Source organism: Rana temporaria, chromosome 4, assembly GCF_905171775.1.
Source record: "Rana temporaria chromosome 4, aRanTem1.1, whole genome shotgun sequence".
NCBI classification, from domain to species: domain Eukaryota; kingdom Metazoa; phylum Chordata; class Amphibia; order Anura; family Ranidae; genus Rana; species Rana temporaria.
The window spans coordinates 125,444,353-125,458,117 of NC_053492.1; the positions used below are offsets into that span (position 1 = coordinate 125,444,353).

Genomic DNA, 13,765 nt, shown 5'->3' on the forward strand with positions numbered 1-13,765 from the left:
TTCAATCAGCATTGCATAGTGAACAGGAAAAACACGACATCTACTAGAGGCTACAGTGGATGCCGTTGAATTCTAATATATAGATATATATATGTGTTAGGCAGCAGATATGAATACAGGAGTGTCACCAGAGGCAATAGTATTACTATACAGGATTTATATAGTGACAGCAGTATGCTATGTGCTTTACAAAATAAACGGAGACAGTACAGTTACAGTACAGTTTATTACCAGGGGGTTAGGAGGATTTTGCCCATGAGAGCTTACAATCTAAAAAATGCTAGGTTATTCCTGTGCGTTGTGTTGCTTTCCACCAAATCATGGGAAAAAGAAAGCACCCTATCATGCCCACATTCATTATGCAGCATTAGAACACTGATTTAACCCCTACACCACCCAAATATTAAACATGGACATACAGCAACGGAAGCACTCAGAGTGCATCAACACCAATTTAAAAATCTAGCCTGAGAATGCAAATCAGGAACTGCCAGTCTATGCTGCAGTATGCAGTTACCATATCAAGTGTGCACCCTATGAAAAAAAAAAAGAAGAAACGCTTCTCTGCTCTCATTGCATACAAGGAATTCAGGAAAGGGTTAACGCTGCTTGATTCTCACTCCCTAGCTGTTCTGTGCACACAGAGTGACGTCATGTGTGTCACATGACGCGCCCTATTAAGCACTGGGAGCTGTTCTGGTGCTGAAACAAGTATCTCCATCGTAGGAGGGAGATATGATCAGCCTGCATCCCTCTGACTGAAGCACACAGGTAGGGTGGTGTTGCTTTATTTTATCATTTGTAGCCATTTGCCAGATAGCTGTTTTGGGCAAAAGACAGTGTAATATAAAACTTTACAAAACTGATCTCTGCAAGATTTCAGTCTAACCATCTTTCTCTACCCAGCTATCTATTTATAAAAGAGAAAGGACTCCCTTTGATCTGTGTAAGTGGCATGCATTAATTAGTTTGTCTATACTAGCAATGTGATTCTTTATTTTGCAATATCTATGTGTGTGTGTGTGTGTGTGTGTGTGTGTGTGTATGTGTGTTTGGATATAGAAAACAAAACAGATTTATTTTTGTGTCCATTTGTGAATAGGTCTGTATAGTCATTTCCCTTGCTTTCTCTTTCCGTCTTTGTACCATTTGTTGCTCCATCTGTCATTCTGAATATCATGTTCTATTTCTTTATTTTTTTATTTTTCGTTTTAACTTAGTTATGATATGATAAGCGTGGGAGGTGTTCGATGGGTTGCCTGTTGCTATGCTGTACATGATACTGAATAGAAGATTAGACAATAGCAATCTGCTTGTGTGATAGACTAGACATCTCTACACTGGAGCGTTATTCATCAGACTCAGTACAAACACTAAATTTAAACTGTCAAATAATGAACCAGATTAAGTACAATGCCTAATTAAAATACTCCTGAGATATTGAGCAGCAGTGATATAATTGCCATTCATTATACAGATTATAGATAAATTCATTAAATTCCAGCAATTTTATGGCAGCATACAAACTGTACATAATTTTTTACCTCCTGCATAGTTTAAAATCTGCATATGTAGATATTAATGTAGATATATACTACAGACTACAGAGACTACAAAGATATACAAAGCTTGCTTTAACTTAATTAGAGCATGCAATGAATATTTAGCTGTTTCCATAGCAGTGGTCATTATGCCAGATAGCTGACATTTTCACGTCAGAGGAAGATCCATCAAAATGTCATTGTTCATGATTATGAATAGCAACAGGTTTTCAATGTGTCACTCAGGGCATAGTCTTACATATATATGGGATGGAAAACATTTACAGCAATGCCATTTTTATGTAAAATGCACAATTGTTGGGAAATAGGTGCTGTAATTAATACTTGTTTACCATCCTTTTATATATAGCAATTTAATATAATATATTTGGATCATGGCAGATGTCAAGGCATATGGTTTATTTAGTCTACTAAGGTTGTGTACTGACAGAGAACCTCTCAATATTGGGAAAAATAACTTAAACACATTTTTATTTAGTAATGCAGAACAAAGAGCAGTGATGCTGTGCAAGGTGGAGCAGCCCATGATAGTTTATTAGATTCCAGCGTACTAAAGTCAGATTAGAAAAATATGGATTCTGGTTGGTTTCTATGGGCTACTCCTGTTGTGTATTAATCTTGTTTAATATGACAACCTATCTTTTTTTGATAATCATTTTAATGACTTGCACAGCTCTTAAAAAATAGGATACATTCAACTAAAATGTTGGTATTGTCCATAGCAAACAGGCAGATGTTTAATTTTGTATTCTAAACTGTGCTAGTAAAATGACAGCTGGAATCTGGAGTAAGGAATAAAACCTATTCGCTTTCCTTTGGTTTCAGTATAAATTATCACCAGGCATGATTCAACACAATGTTAGAGGTTGCTTCATACAAGAAGGTTGATCAATTGGTACACAGCGTTTATGGAAACCCAAGTCTTAGTCAAATCTGATGGTTTATGCTCATTTTGAGGTTCAATATCTATAGAGCCACATGGATCTTAAACTTAATTTAGGGCTTAAACTGATAGAAGTTCATTTCTTGAGTAAACATCATTGCTAAATGCTAAACATGGGCATCTGGTCTGTTTTGCTCTAAGTGGATTTCAGGCTAATCTGATATACCAGGTTACAGCCATAGTAGATGCAGTACACTGGAAAAAACACACGACTCCGTAAGATGCATTATTGCTATCATCTGCCTTACAATTTGGTCCCGATGCAAAGGATCCTCTGGCCCGTGGGCGGTTCTGGCTCCTGTTATTAAGCGAAGATGAAAAGCCTTTGTGGGAAAGAGCCAATACTGCAATCATCTCTGCATTACATTTATATAGTAGTTCCTCTTTAAGCCTTCACACATAAACCTAAATCCAAGGCAAAAGTTATTTAGAGCACCCATCAGTCTATAAATACAAACACATTAACTGTGTTGCTATTAGTAGACTGAGCTTTCACAGGCAGAGATCAGTCCATGACAGAGATTTATTAGGGATGGTTAGATGTTATGAAGCAGTATCTGATACAGCACTTTGGATCAACAAATAAATCAAAGGGATCAATCAGTCCATTTGTCATTACTAACTTGTGATTTAATGGTATGAAAGTGCAGCTAATGACATTTTGCTGTTAAGATAATAATGTGTTTTATTTTTCTGCAAAATAAGCAGTATATTTTATTCCTTTCTGCATACTCATTTGAATTTATTTTGTAGGAAACACTGACCACCATGTCATCTCAGAGGAATTACTGTCTTGCAGGATGCTTATCCTCATGCATTTTGGTCATCCTAATGTCCTTTTCTGATGCTGCATCCTTTCAATATTACCAAGTGCCACAACAGGACCAAGAATACAGAATGAAGAGTTTGCAAAGGTTGCCAAGCCCTGATATGATGAAGGCACTGGAGTACATTGAGAACCTCAGAAAGCAAGCAAGCAGAACAGAGAACCTCCCCGACTATACCTCTTACCAAGGGGCACCCTTCCTCTCAGAGCAGAAGGACACACAAGCCCTATCAACAGACACTGCCAAATCTCCAACCACTGACGATGAGTCTGAGTGGATGAGAGCAATGTTGGAAGCCTTGATGCAAGCTGAAAAAGAGACAAAGGTTTCACCACAAGAGAAAAATAATCTATACATGGACAAGAACATACCACCTGAGTTAATTGAAGACTATGACTCAAACAAATGGTCTGAGAAGAGACCTAAAACTGGAAAACTTTCTTCCAGGTTATATGATGATTACTCACGGGACAATCCACTGAAGCGCACCAATGAAATTGTGGAAGGGCAGTATACGCCTCAGAGCCTAGCCACCTTACAGTCTGTCTTCCAGGAACTGGGGAAATTAAAAGGCCAACCAAACAACAAAAGAGATAGAATGGAAGAAGACCAAAAACTTTACAAGGATGATGAAGATGACTTGTATAAAGCCAACAACATTGCTTATGAGGATGTAGCTGGTGGGGAAGATTGGAATCCTATTGAAGAAAAAGTTGAAAGTCAAACTCAAGAAGAGTTAAAGGAGAGTAAAGAGGAGGTTGAGAAGACAGATGATATGGAGGATGAAATTAAGAGATCTGGGTTGTTGGGGTTGCAGGATGAAGAGCCTGAAAAAGACACTAAAGAGCAAGAAAGTGAAAATCTATCAAATCTGATGAACACATATCTAAATATGTGGATGAACAGGATGGATAAAGGTAAGCAGAACCCTGATAGGCGCTCATTAAGATTCTCAGGAAAAGAACTTGACCCTGAAGCTATTTATCAATTGATTGATATATCCAGAAACTTACAAATTCCCCCTGAGGATCTTATTGATATGCTACGGGATGAAGATGGCAGGAAGTTTGGTGGAAGATTAGAATCTGAAAAAGAAGTTGATGTCCCTGAGGACCTGGATGAGGTAACGGAAACTATGACTGATAAAACAAATGTATATAAAAGCAAGCAAGGCTTTGTAAGGCAACCTACATCCCCAATCCTGCCTAATATCCCCGAAGGCCTTACAGTTGAAGATATGGTGAATCTTATGGGAGCTGATAAGTTACAAAATCGATTTAAGCAAAATAATGGATTGCAAAGAGCTTACCCTATGCTAAGCAAAATAAAGGGACACAGAGCTATGTGGCCCAAAGAATCTGAAAAGAGGCAAATTGAGTATGAATCAAGGCCTGAAAAGGAGGAGGAACTAGCAGATTATGTAGTAAAGATGCTAGCCAAATACCCAGAGCTTTTAGGTAACAATCAAAACAAAAAAATGCCCATTCCTTATTCCCCAGGGGATCTTCAGGAGCTAGAAAAGCAATATGAGAATGCTTTGAGAGGATATGTGAATATGCGTGGTTATCAGGATTTAGAGACAGTTTCTAGCAGTAACCGAAGGCTGCCGACCAGGGAAAGTGATGATACACAGAACAAGCAGTATATAGATGAGGACTTGCTTATGAAAGTCTTGGAATATCTGAATCAAGAGAAAGCAGAAAAAACAAGAGATCACAGTGTTAAAAGATCTATGGAAAATATGTAAATTTTTACATTATTCAACTCCATCAATATATATTTTTTGCTCTGTTTATGTTCTTCTTGCTTTAACTTAGTGAATGAAGCCAAGGCCCTTCTTTCACTAACGGGAATAATCATCTGATGACCAGTTGTTAGGATGTACACAAGTTAATCATCCATGTTCATCAAAGTAGTAAAATTATATTTTTATCCACTAAATACTTTTATACATTTGAGGACATTTGAAGTCACTGAAAATCTGATATTTCCTGAATTTAAAAGTGCCCAATTATATTATTTAGAAATCTGTATAACATGTATTATTTTCTCAATGACCCTTTTATTTTTTTGTTACTTCTGAAAGTTTATGATCTATTTATGAGGTTGATATTATAAACAATGTACTTTAAATTAACGATAATTAGTGCATCTTTGGTAGAAAAGAGAAATGTGTATTCAAGCATGAAATAATGAACTGCAAGCATTGTTCCTAAAGAAGTGTTATGAATGAGGTAAATGTGAATATGGTTTTCATGTGGAGCATCTATGAAGTGAGGCCACTAAATTGGAATAATTTATTTCTACAAAAAAAAATTCAGCATCTCTCTTTAACAAATCCCAAAGACATTTTCCATTAAATAAAAGTGCTAATGAGAAACATTATTACAGGTTTCACTTCAGTTCATGTGTCCACTATTCTATCCATCACAGGTAACTTTAGAAGATATGTGAAAGATGTACTGAAGCCCACATTGTAAATGACAAATACCTTAATATTTATGAATATATTTTAAGGCAAATAACAGCACAAAGTACAGTAAACATTTCCAACTAGAAGTATTTCTAACAAGTTTACATTTGATTGGGTGCTATAACGCAGTACATGATTCAACAAAGCCGGTCTCTGCCCCCAATCCACCAACAGAAGCATTATCATAATTTGTTTATCAGCCACGAGGAGGACTTCATGCTCACATATTTGCTATTTTGGATGAAAGATCTATCAATATACCAAATATTTTTATTAATGAAACTGTATTGAGGGGCCCCGTTTCACATTTTGCATCAGAGTTGCAAGAAGTTTAGTTACACCTCTACTAGTAATTATTTTATTATGTACATGATCATTACTCTTTGCACTGCCTTATTAAATAAACAGTCTGTAGGCCCATCTTCTACTTTCCATGTTCCTTACGTTATAGAGCTGTGTCAGTACTAGAAAAACTATAGTGGCCATACAATATAAAATCATACCTGGCATATCAGATGGCAGATTATATTTACTCTTTGATTAGAGTAAAAAAAAAAAAAGATTTAGGGATAACGTTAGAATGGAGAAAGACTGTAATAGGGACAAAGAATGAGAGATACATTTGTCCCTGCCAGACCCAGTTTAAGAGTCTTGAAGTGCCCGGAAAGGACCTCTCCTGTGTCACCAAAAACAATTTAACAAGGCTAATCCTAAGGACCTCTAATTAAGCATTAACAATTACATAGAAAATAAAAATAAAAAAATGTTGCAAAAACTACCTAAATAGAAAGCTGCACAGAAACTAGGTAAGACAGAGAATATATTTTGTTAATTAAATATGATAGTTTGTAATGTCTAATAAGTAGAAAGTGATAAAATGGCATGCTACTGGTTTATAGTGAACTTTTACAGACTACAGAGCACCTCCAACTATGCTCTAACATATCAGTCCCTTTTCTGTGAACATCCCAGCTTCCACTTCCTCCAAGATCGGCTCTGTATAAGTGTTAATTGAATGTTGTCAACCTTAGCTGAGGACTATCTATAACATACCTGCTTGAAGAAATTCTAGGGATACAATGCATTGTATTCTAATGACTACATAGCTTTTCAGGTCCACTTCAAAAACTCCTGACACTAGCCAACTTTTTGGTTTCTCACATGTTTTTTTTTATGATCGTTTATCTATTTTGTTACTGTTTGTTGTGTATCGTGTGGTACTGTAAAAACAAACAAAAATAAAGCATTCTGTATATTTGAAGCATTTATTATCTTGACAGATATCCCATTGATAATCAGATAACAGTCCATGTCAAGATGGGGAGCACTTTGTATTGCTTGTTGTTATACATCTCTACTTGTAATCTGTTATTACTTAAAGGGTCACTAAAGGAATTTTTTTTTTTAGCTGAAATGACTGTTTACAGGGCATAGAGACATAATAGTTAACTGATTCCTTTTAAAAATGATTAAAAATTGATAAAAAAAACAATCATATAATGTGCCTGCAGTGTAGTTTCGTTTTTGCTGTTGTTTGCTGGTTCTCTGATGTACAGAGAGCCACTAGAGGGCAGTCAGCCAATAGAGAGCAGTGATACTTTGTCTAAAACTCCTCAGCACCAATCCAGTTTCGTTTTACACACAGTAATCACACCTCCTTGATTTAGTGACCACCGTGAGAAATCTCCCAGTACTGTGGTTATCAGGAAACAGGCAACCAGGAAGTGTCCAAAACAGAGAGCATTTACAGCAACATCAAAGCAAAAACGAACAATGAGGACATGAAACCAGGACTGCAGCAAGGTAAAGGAAGCTATTCAGCTAAAAAAAAAAATTCCTTTAGTGTCCCTTTAAAGTGTTACTAAACCAAGGACCCTGCATTCACTATCTCCCACAGTACACAGAACACGTAAATGCAATTATTTTAGTATACATAAACTGCTAAATACATTTTCTCGTCAGCAGTTAGAGTAGTCTTGTGACTTCTATGAGTGTCTGGTTAAAGCTTGTAGGAGGAGTCTTCATTCTCCCATGATTGTCCAATGAGAATGCAGGACCTCCGGCCTTCTGTCTGGACAGTGCTGATTGGCCCTATTGATCGCATGCACTCTCTCCAGGAAAAAAAACTCTCTAGAAATACACACCAAACTGAGCATGTGCAGCCTGTCCCCTGGCTCTGTAAAATCTAGGTTATTTTTTGAAGACAGTGGAAGAAGGAGATAATCAGAGAAGATAAGATCGAACAGCCTTTTTACACAATGCAGAGGATTAACCCCTTAGGTTCCACAGTGAGTATAACAAGCATGCTTTACTGCATATACAGACTGATTTTACAGTTGTGGGTTTAGTAACACTTTAAAGAGGAACTTCACTCCCCCTTTTATCTTATTTTTTACCCGCTTACTTTGACAGCCGAGTTGTCTGGTATAAGCCACTGCTTGTCTTCTGACATCATCAGGAGGCAGTTTTTTTTTCCAGGTTCTTTAAGCTGGCTCCCTGATGACACATGGTGCAGGGATTGACGAGAAGCCTCCTGAGATGTGTGACGTCTGTATCCCAGGTGGGGAGGGCTTTGGGGTGGTGGTTATTCTTGACAAGGAAAAAAAGCCAAAAGTTAAAGACCAGGACCATGCTTTATTTGGGTGTGTTTGGTGATAAAAAAAAAAGTCTACATGTGCACCAACATTTGTATACAAGATACAGAAATATATCTCAGAGTAGACATTAGCAAGCCTTTTTCCACCAAGTTATCACTTGACTTTTATAGATGACACCTGTTTTTCATCTATTGTATTACCAATAACATAGCAATTAAAGGAAAAAACAAGTTCAGTTCAATTTATTTCTACAGCAGGAAAAAAAAAAATCTGTCTCGGTCCCATCAAGTATTTTAATATCCCTCAGATATCCGTAGTAGTAAAGTCTGGTGTAGCTTGGAACAACTAGTCCCTGGCTATGACTACATGTTCCACAGCCATGTAAATCCTGCCTATAATAATTTGGGTGCAATACTGCACAGTATCAGTAATCTACTGTGTTTTACAGTACAATTATTTACCCATATAAAAATCTAAAATAACTAACCAAGTGTATCAAACTCAAAGGCACTCTTTATATATGGGAATATATTTAGATATTTTAGATTTTTATCCCTAGGTCACAAATCCTATTTGAGCAGCACTGTGATATTTGTGACTGTACATTAATATTTTGGGGCACACAAAAAGATTTTCACAAGAGAAGGGGGAGAAGGAGGAAGGGATGGGTAAGCTGAAAAGTAAATAGGTGGGTAGGGCAGAGACTGCATATCTTTACACAGCTGTCAATGTAATACAAAGAGGTTCATAGCCGAGCAACATTTAAAGTAGTATTTTATGTCACTTTCATATTTTACATGGTTGCTGTACCATATTTACACGACTGTATTACAAAAATGGATTTGTAGAATCTCCCTCCAGTAGCCATATCTATTACAGCATATTTAGCCTCCTTGGATAACAAATGTTGAGATAAAACCCCAGCCACATACTGTAGATAATTTATTGTTTTCATTCAGTCAGATCAGACCGGTAGACTTGCCGAGAAAACCGTTTGTGTGTACGAGGCTTTCAGGTTTCTCGTCAGGAAATCTGGCCAGAATCTCGACGAGAAAAAAAGAGAACCTGCTCTCTTTTTTCTCTTCGAGATTCTTTTTTGGCCTGTTTCCCGACGAGAAACCCGAGAGTGTGTATACTTACCTGTCGCCGTGGAAACCCACGCATCCTAGAAATGACTTTGATGCATGCACGGTAGCTTCCACGGCATAGGTAGGGTGAAGCAAGGTGGCGGTGACGGCATCGAATGTGACGAGCTCATGCTCGTCGTACGCGATGACGTCACCGCGTTCTCTCCTTTCAAGAGAACCATGGTTCTTTTGAAACGAGATTCTGTACCTTCGGGTGGCAAGAGTTTCTTGCCAAGGATCTCATCAGGGAAAACAACGTTTTTTTTCCTGGCGAGATTCTTGCCCGTGTGTACAGGGCCGAACAGTTACAACCTCTGTGCATCACTACAAAACTGGAGGCAAACATTGAATATTGAATAGCTAACATATGGTTGCCATCACTTCACCTGTATACCAAAAAACAAACAAAAAAAAACCCATTAAGTGTTCTATCTCAACTTACCTAAAGAGGAACTTCACTTTACCGATCATCATTGATTAATTGTAATCCTCATGCCACTAGCATTAGTTAATAGATAAGTGCGTATATCATATTTACCTGTTTTAAAAAATATATATATATTTCTTCAGCTACTTTCTGGTTTCTTGCTTAGGCAAATTATCACATACATCCCAGCAGTCTTTAGGAGGGTATCATAGGGTAAATGAAGTAGCCATTTTATTTATCAAACATTTATTTCTGATTAAGCAGATATCTCGGATGCATTATTTGTCAGAAGTCGTATTGTGTAACGGCTGTATTTTTTGTTAAAATGGCATTTACACCTCCAGATATGAAGATTGCTATCTCTGCATTTTCCTCAAACGGACACTGGAAGTGACAAGCCCATGTGAACAACTATTCTGCATTTCAATAAGTTTCACCAGATTTGACTTCAAAGAAACTTTAGGTAGCTAGGTCCCACCCACCCATTGTAAAACATTTAAATTGTATTAGATCCCCCAGCGAGTTAGAGCAATTGTTTTGAAACCAACACTATGTACTGTACTGCTCTCCAAGCATGTATTTCTACCTACATGCTTGTATAATAAACATCTATTTTTCAAGTTGGCTTCAGCAGTCAAAATGTTACTGAAACCCAATGAGTTTTGGGGTTTCCCCTACAGGCAGGAGAGGAAGAGGGGTTTTCTCAGCTAAGCACGCCCTCCTGCATGCATGCCTAAGCTGAGAACAGATGGATTCCAGGAAGTAAATGCTACATAAATCATTTGCCCTTACTCAAGATGGCCACAGACAGAAATGCTAGGCGTGTCTATTTCAAAGTGATTTCTCAACACAATAAAACATGGAGACATGGATGGATGGGGGAGTTTGCTTTGTGGTGCAGTGAAGATCCACTTCAAGAGTAACTCTACCTATATATACTTAAGATCACACATGACCAATAAATAAATTGCTAACCATGCTTTTTATGTTATCGTACAGGGATGACAGGGGTTATTGTGTTGCTCTCAGACAAAGGTTATCTTCATTATAATTTGTAGTTTTACAAAGTTTACATATCCTCCTTCCTGTGCTAGCAGAATAAGTCATCACTGAAGGAAAAAAAACACATGGTTGCCATACTGATTAAAATCTTTCTTTTGACCTCATACATGTTGAATGCTCTCCTAATTGAATTAGAATTTTTTCACATTTTAGCGGTCCATTAGCAGCCAATCCAAACAAGTGTTTGCTGTAAGATTCAGGGGTAAAGATGAAAAGACAATGGAGTTGGTTTAATAAAGGAGTTTAGATATTTCCCCAAAGCTTAGTGAATGAGGTCAAACGCTGATGGCTTCTATCATTCAGTCATGTGCAAGCAAATATTCAAATTTTATTTATTCCTCAAAATTCACTAAGATAAGTGAAAATTTCCTTTGCAAAGTAAACTTTCCTTTTACAAAGTGAACATGCTCAATTTTTCCAGTAATTTAACCCAATTGTGTAGTATAGATATTATTTTGAAAGTCCATCAGAATTTCGATCCAGAAATGTGCAGCCCACCAGAAGCCGAGAAATCCAAGCTTCCGCACACCAACTTTTATAATGGAAGTTGACTTGACATCGTCAACGGAAATATCACATGATATTGGAGATCGCATAAATCATGTGGAATGCCATTCATCCAGGTTAGTAACCATCTGTAATTGTGTTTAATTTCAGGGGCTAAAAAATGTCAGCGTGGAAAGGGATACATATCAAAAAGTGACATTAGAGTCAATTTAGATTTGTGATAAAAAACTTACTCTAACCTTTCAAATGCAAATTCAAATTTACAAGCCAGCCCCCACACAACATTACTGAATAACGAGCATGCCCACTTGTCAATAATGTTTTGTTTATAAAATAAGAAATATCCATCTGTTAATCTTTCAAATTTTCTGCAAAGTAAGAAAAGAAAAAGAGGTGGATGGAATTAGATTTACACTTTTACATTGTGGAAACTGAACTGAGATTCCAACACTGAATGGATATTAGTGTGCTGGATAACCTGCCGTTGTTATACTGTTTTTAGTTCTGTTGGGGAGGTGCCCTCTTTGCTGTCCCCACTTTCACCCTGCCACTGAGATGTTACATTAAAAGCTCAGGTTGTCATTCTATAGCTGGTATATTGTCAAAGTGTTTGTAAAGTTAGAGGATTACTGCCAGCCCCTCTGTTCTACAAAGATATAGTACACAGTGTAAATGTCTGTATGAAATTATGCCGCTAAATATCTTATCTCAGATTGTTTCTGTTCGGTCACGTGACCTCCAGCCGCTCTCTTTCCTTGATCTAAGGGCTAAAGTGGGAGGGGCTGAGATCCCCCTCAGACAACAGCTGGGAGATCACGTGACCGTATTGCTGCAATCTCAGCCCCTCCCACTGGAGCACTTAGATTGTGGAAGGAGAGGGGCAGGAGGTCACGTGACCGAACAGAAAGGACCTGAAAGAAGGTATTTAGCGGGAAATAATTTTATACAAACATTTACACTGTGTAGTATAGCTTGGTAGAACATAGGGGCTGGCAGTAATCCTTTTCTGATTTTACTGCCAGCTACTAATAGCGGCAGGAGGGGAGGGGTGGGGAAGAGATTGCACACACATACACAGGAGCTGACAGGCAGGAAGGTAAACTAACCACGGTTTCATAGATCAGTAACCATAATTACCGTAGTCAGTTTACATAGGGGGACACAGGAACAGGTAGGATCAACTAGGTTTTTAACAGCATAGAAAGGGATAGGTTAGACAGCAAAAGCACTATGCTGGTTAACCTGCTTTAGGGGAACAGGATCTCTTTTTTAGGGTTACATCCTTTTTAACTTTACAGAAACTCAATCAAAATAAACTTGATGCCTTTCTTGGGTTAGACAGTGGTTTAATTTGGTAGGATATTTGGATACAGATATTTCTATATTCAATTTTTTTCCCTTAGGAAGGAAAAGGGAAAAATAAAAATAAATTAATTTACTCTTATATTACTTTATGTGATCTACCGTTTTTTTTACCCAAAAATATAATGGACAAAGTCTTCTGGCTAAAAAAAATAAAATAAATAAAAAAGTGCAATTTTAATTGTGGAGGAAAAGTAGTAAAGCTTGAAGTGAAATTGGCTTTTTAGTTGGGGTGAGGTTTTTTCCCCCATTACATTATTACATCTCAATGTACAGAGGTACAAATAAACTGTTTACTTATACCGTAGTCTGAGGCCCAGATTCACGTCCAGCGGCGTATCTCTGCGGCGGCGTAACGCATCCGATTTACGTTATGCCGCTGCAACTTAGACGGGGCAAGTGCTGTACTCTCAAAGCACTTGCTCCGTAAGTTGCGGCGGCGTAGCGTAAATCGGCCGGCGTAATCCCGCCTAATTCAAATTTGTATCAGGGGGGCGTGTTTTATGTAAAACTACTGTGACCCGACGTGATTGAAGTTTTTGTGGAACGGCGCATGCGCCGTCCGTGGAATTTGCCCGTGTGCATTGCTCCAAAGTACGCCGCAAGGACGTCATTGGTTTCGACGTGAACGTAAATGACGTCCAGCCCTATTCACGGACAACTTACGCAAACGACGTAACTTTTTCAAATTTCGACGCGGGAACGACAGCCATACCTAACATTGGCTGCCCCTTCATATAGCAGGGGCAACTTTACGCCAGGAAAAACCTAACGTAAACGTCGTAACTTTACTGCGTCGGCCGCGCATACGTTCGGGAATTCGCGTATCTAGCTAATTCGCATACTCAACGCGGAATTCGACGGAAGCGCCACAACGG

The 13,765-nt window shown here is 37.9% G+C and overlaps 1 protein-coding gene across 2 annotated transcripts; it reads left to right on the forward strand.

Annotated features, from left to right (window-relative positions):
• The first annotated feature begins 664 nt into the window (after positions 1-664).
• SCG2 (secretogranin II) lies at positions 665-7,071 on the forward strand. Of its 2 annotated transcripts, XM_040349030.1 has the most exons (3): positions 672-771; positions 907-946; positions 3,259-7,071. In XM_040349030.1, exon 3 carries the CDS (start codon positions 3,274-3,276, stop codon positions 5,077-5,079), a length of 1,806 nt encoding a protein of 601 aa, XP_040204964.1. In that variant the 5' UTR covers positions 672-771; positions 907-946; positions 3,259-3,273; the 3' UTR covers positions 5,080-7,071. The 2 variants fall into 2 exon arrangements, with proteins under 2 accessions (XP_040204963.1, XP_040204964.1); XM_040349029.1 differs by lacking the exon at positions 907-946 and having other exon boundaries at positions 665-771.
• The last annotated feature ends 6,694 nt before the right edge of the window (positions 7,072-13,765 follow it).

What these genes read in the sequence shown, in the direction of transcription:
- SCG2 (XM_040349029.1), top strand. Translation starts at nt 3,274, where the DNA reads ATGTCATCTCAGAGGAATTACTGTCTTGCAGGATGCTTATCCTCATGC.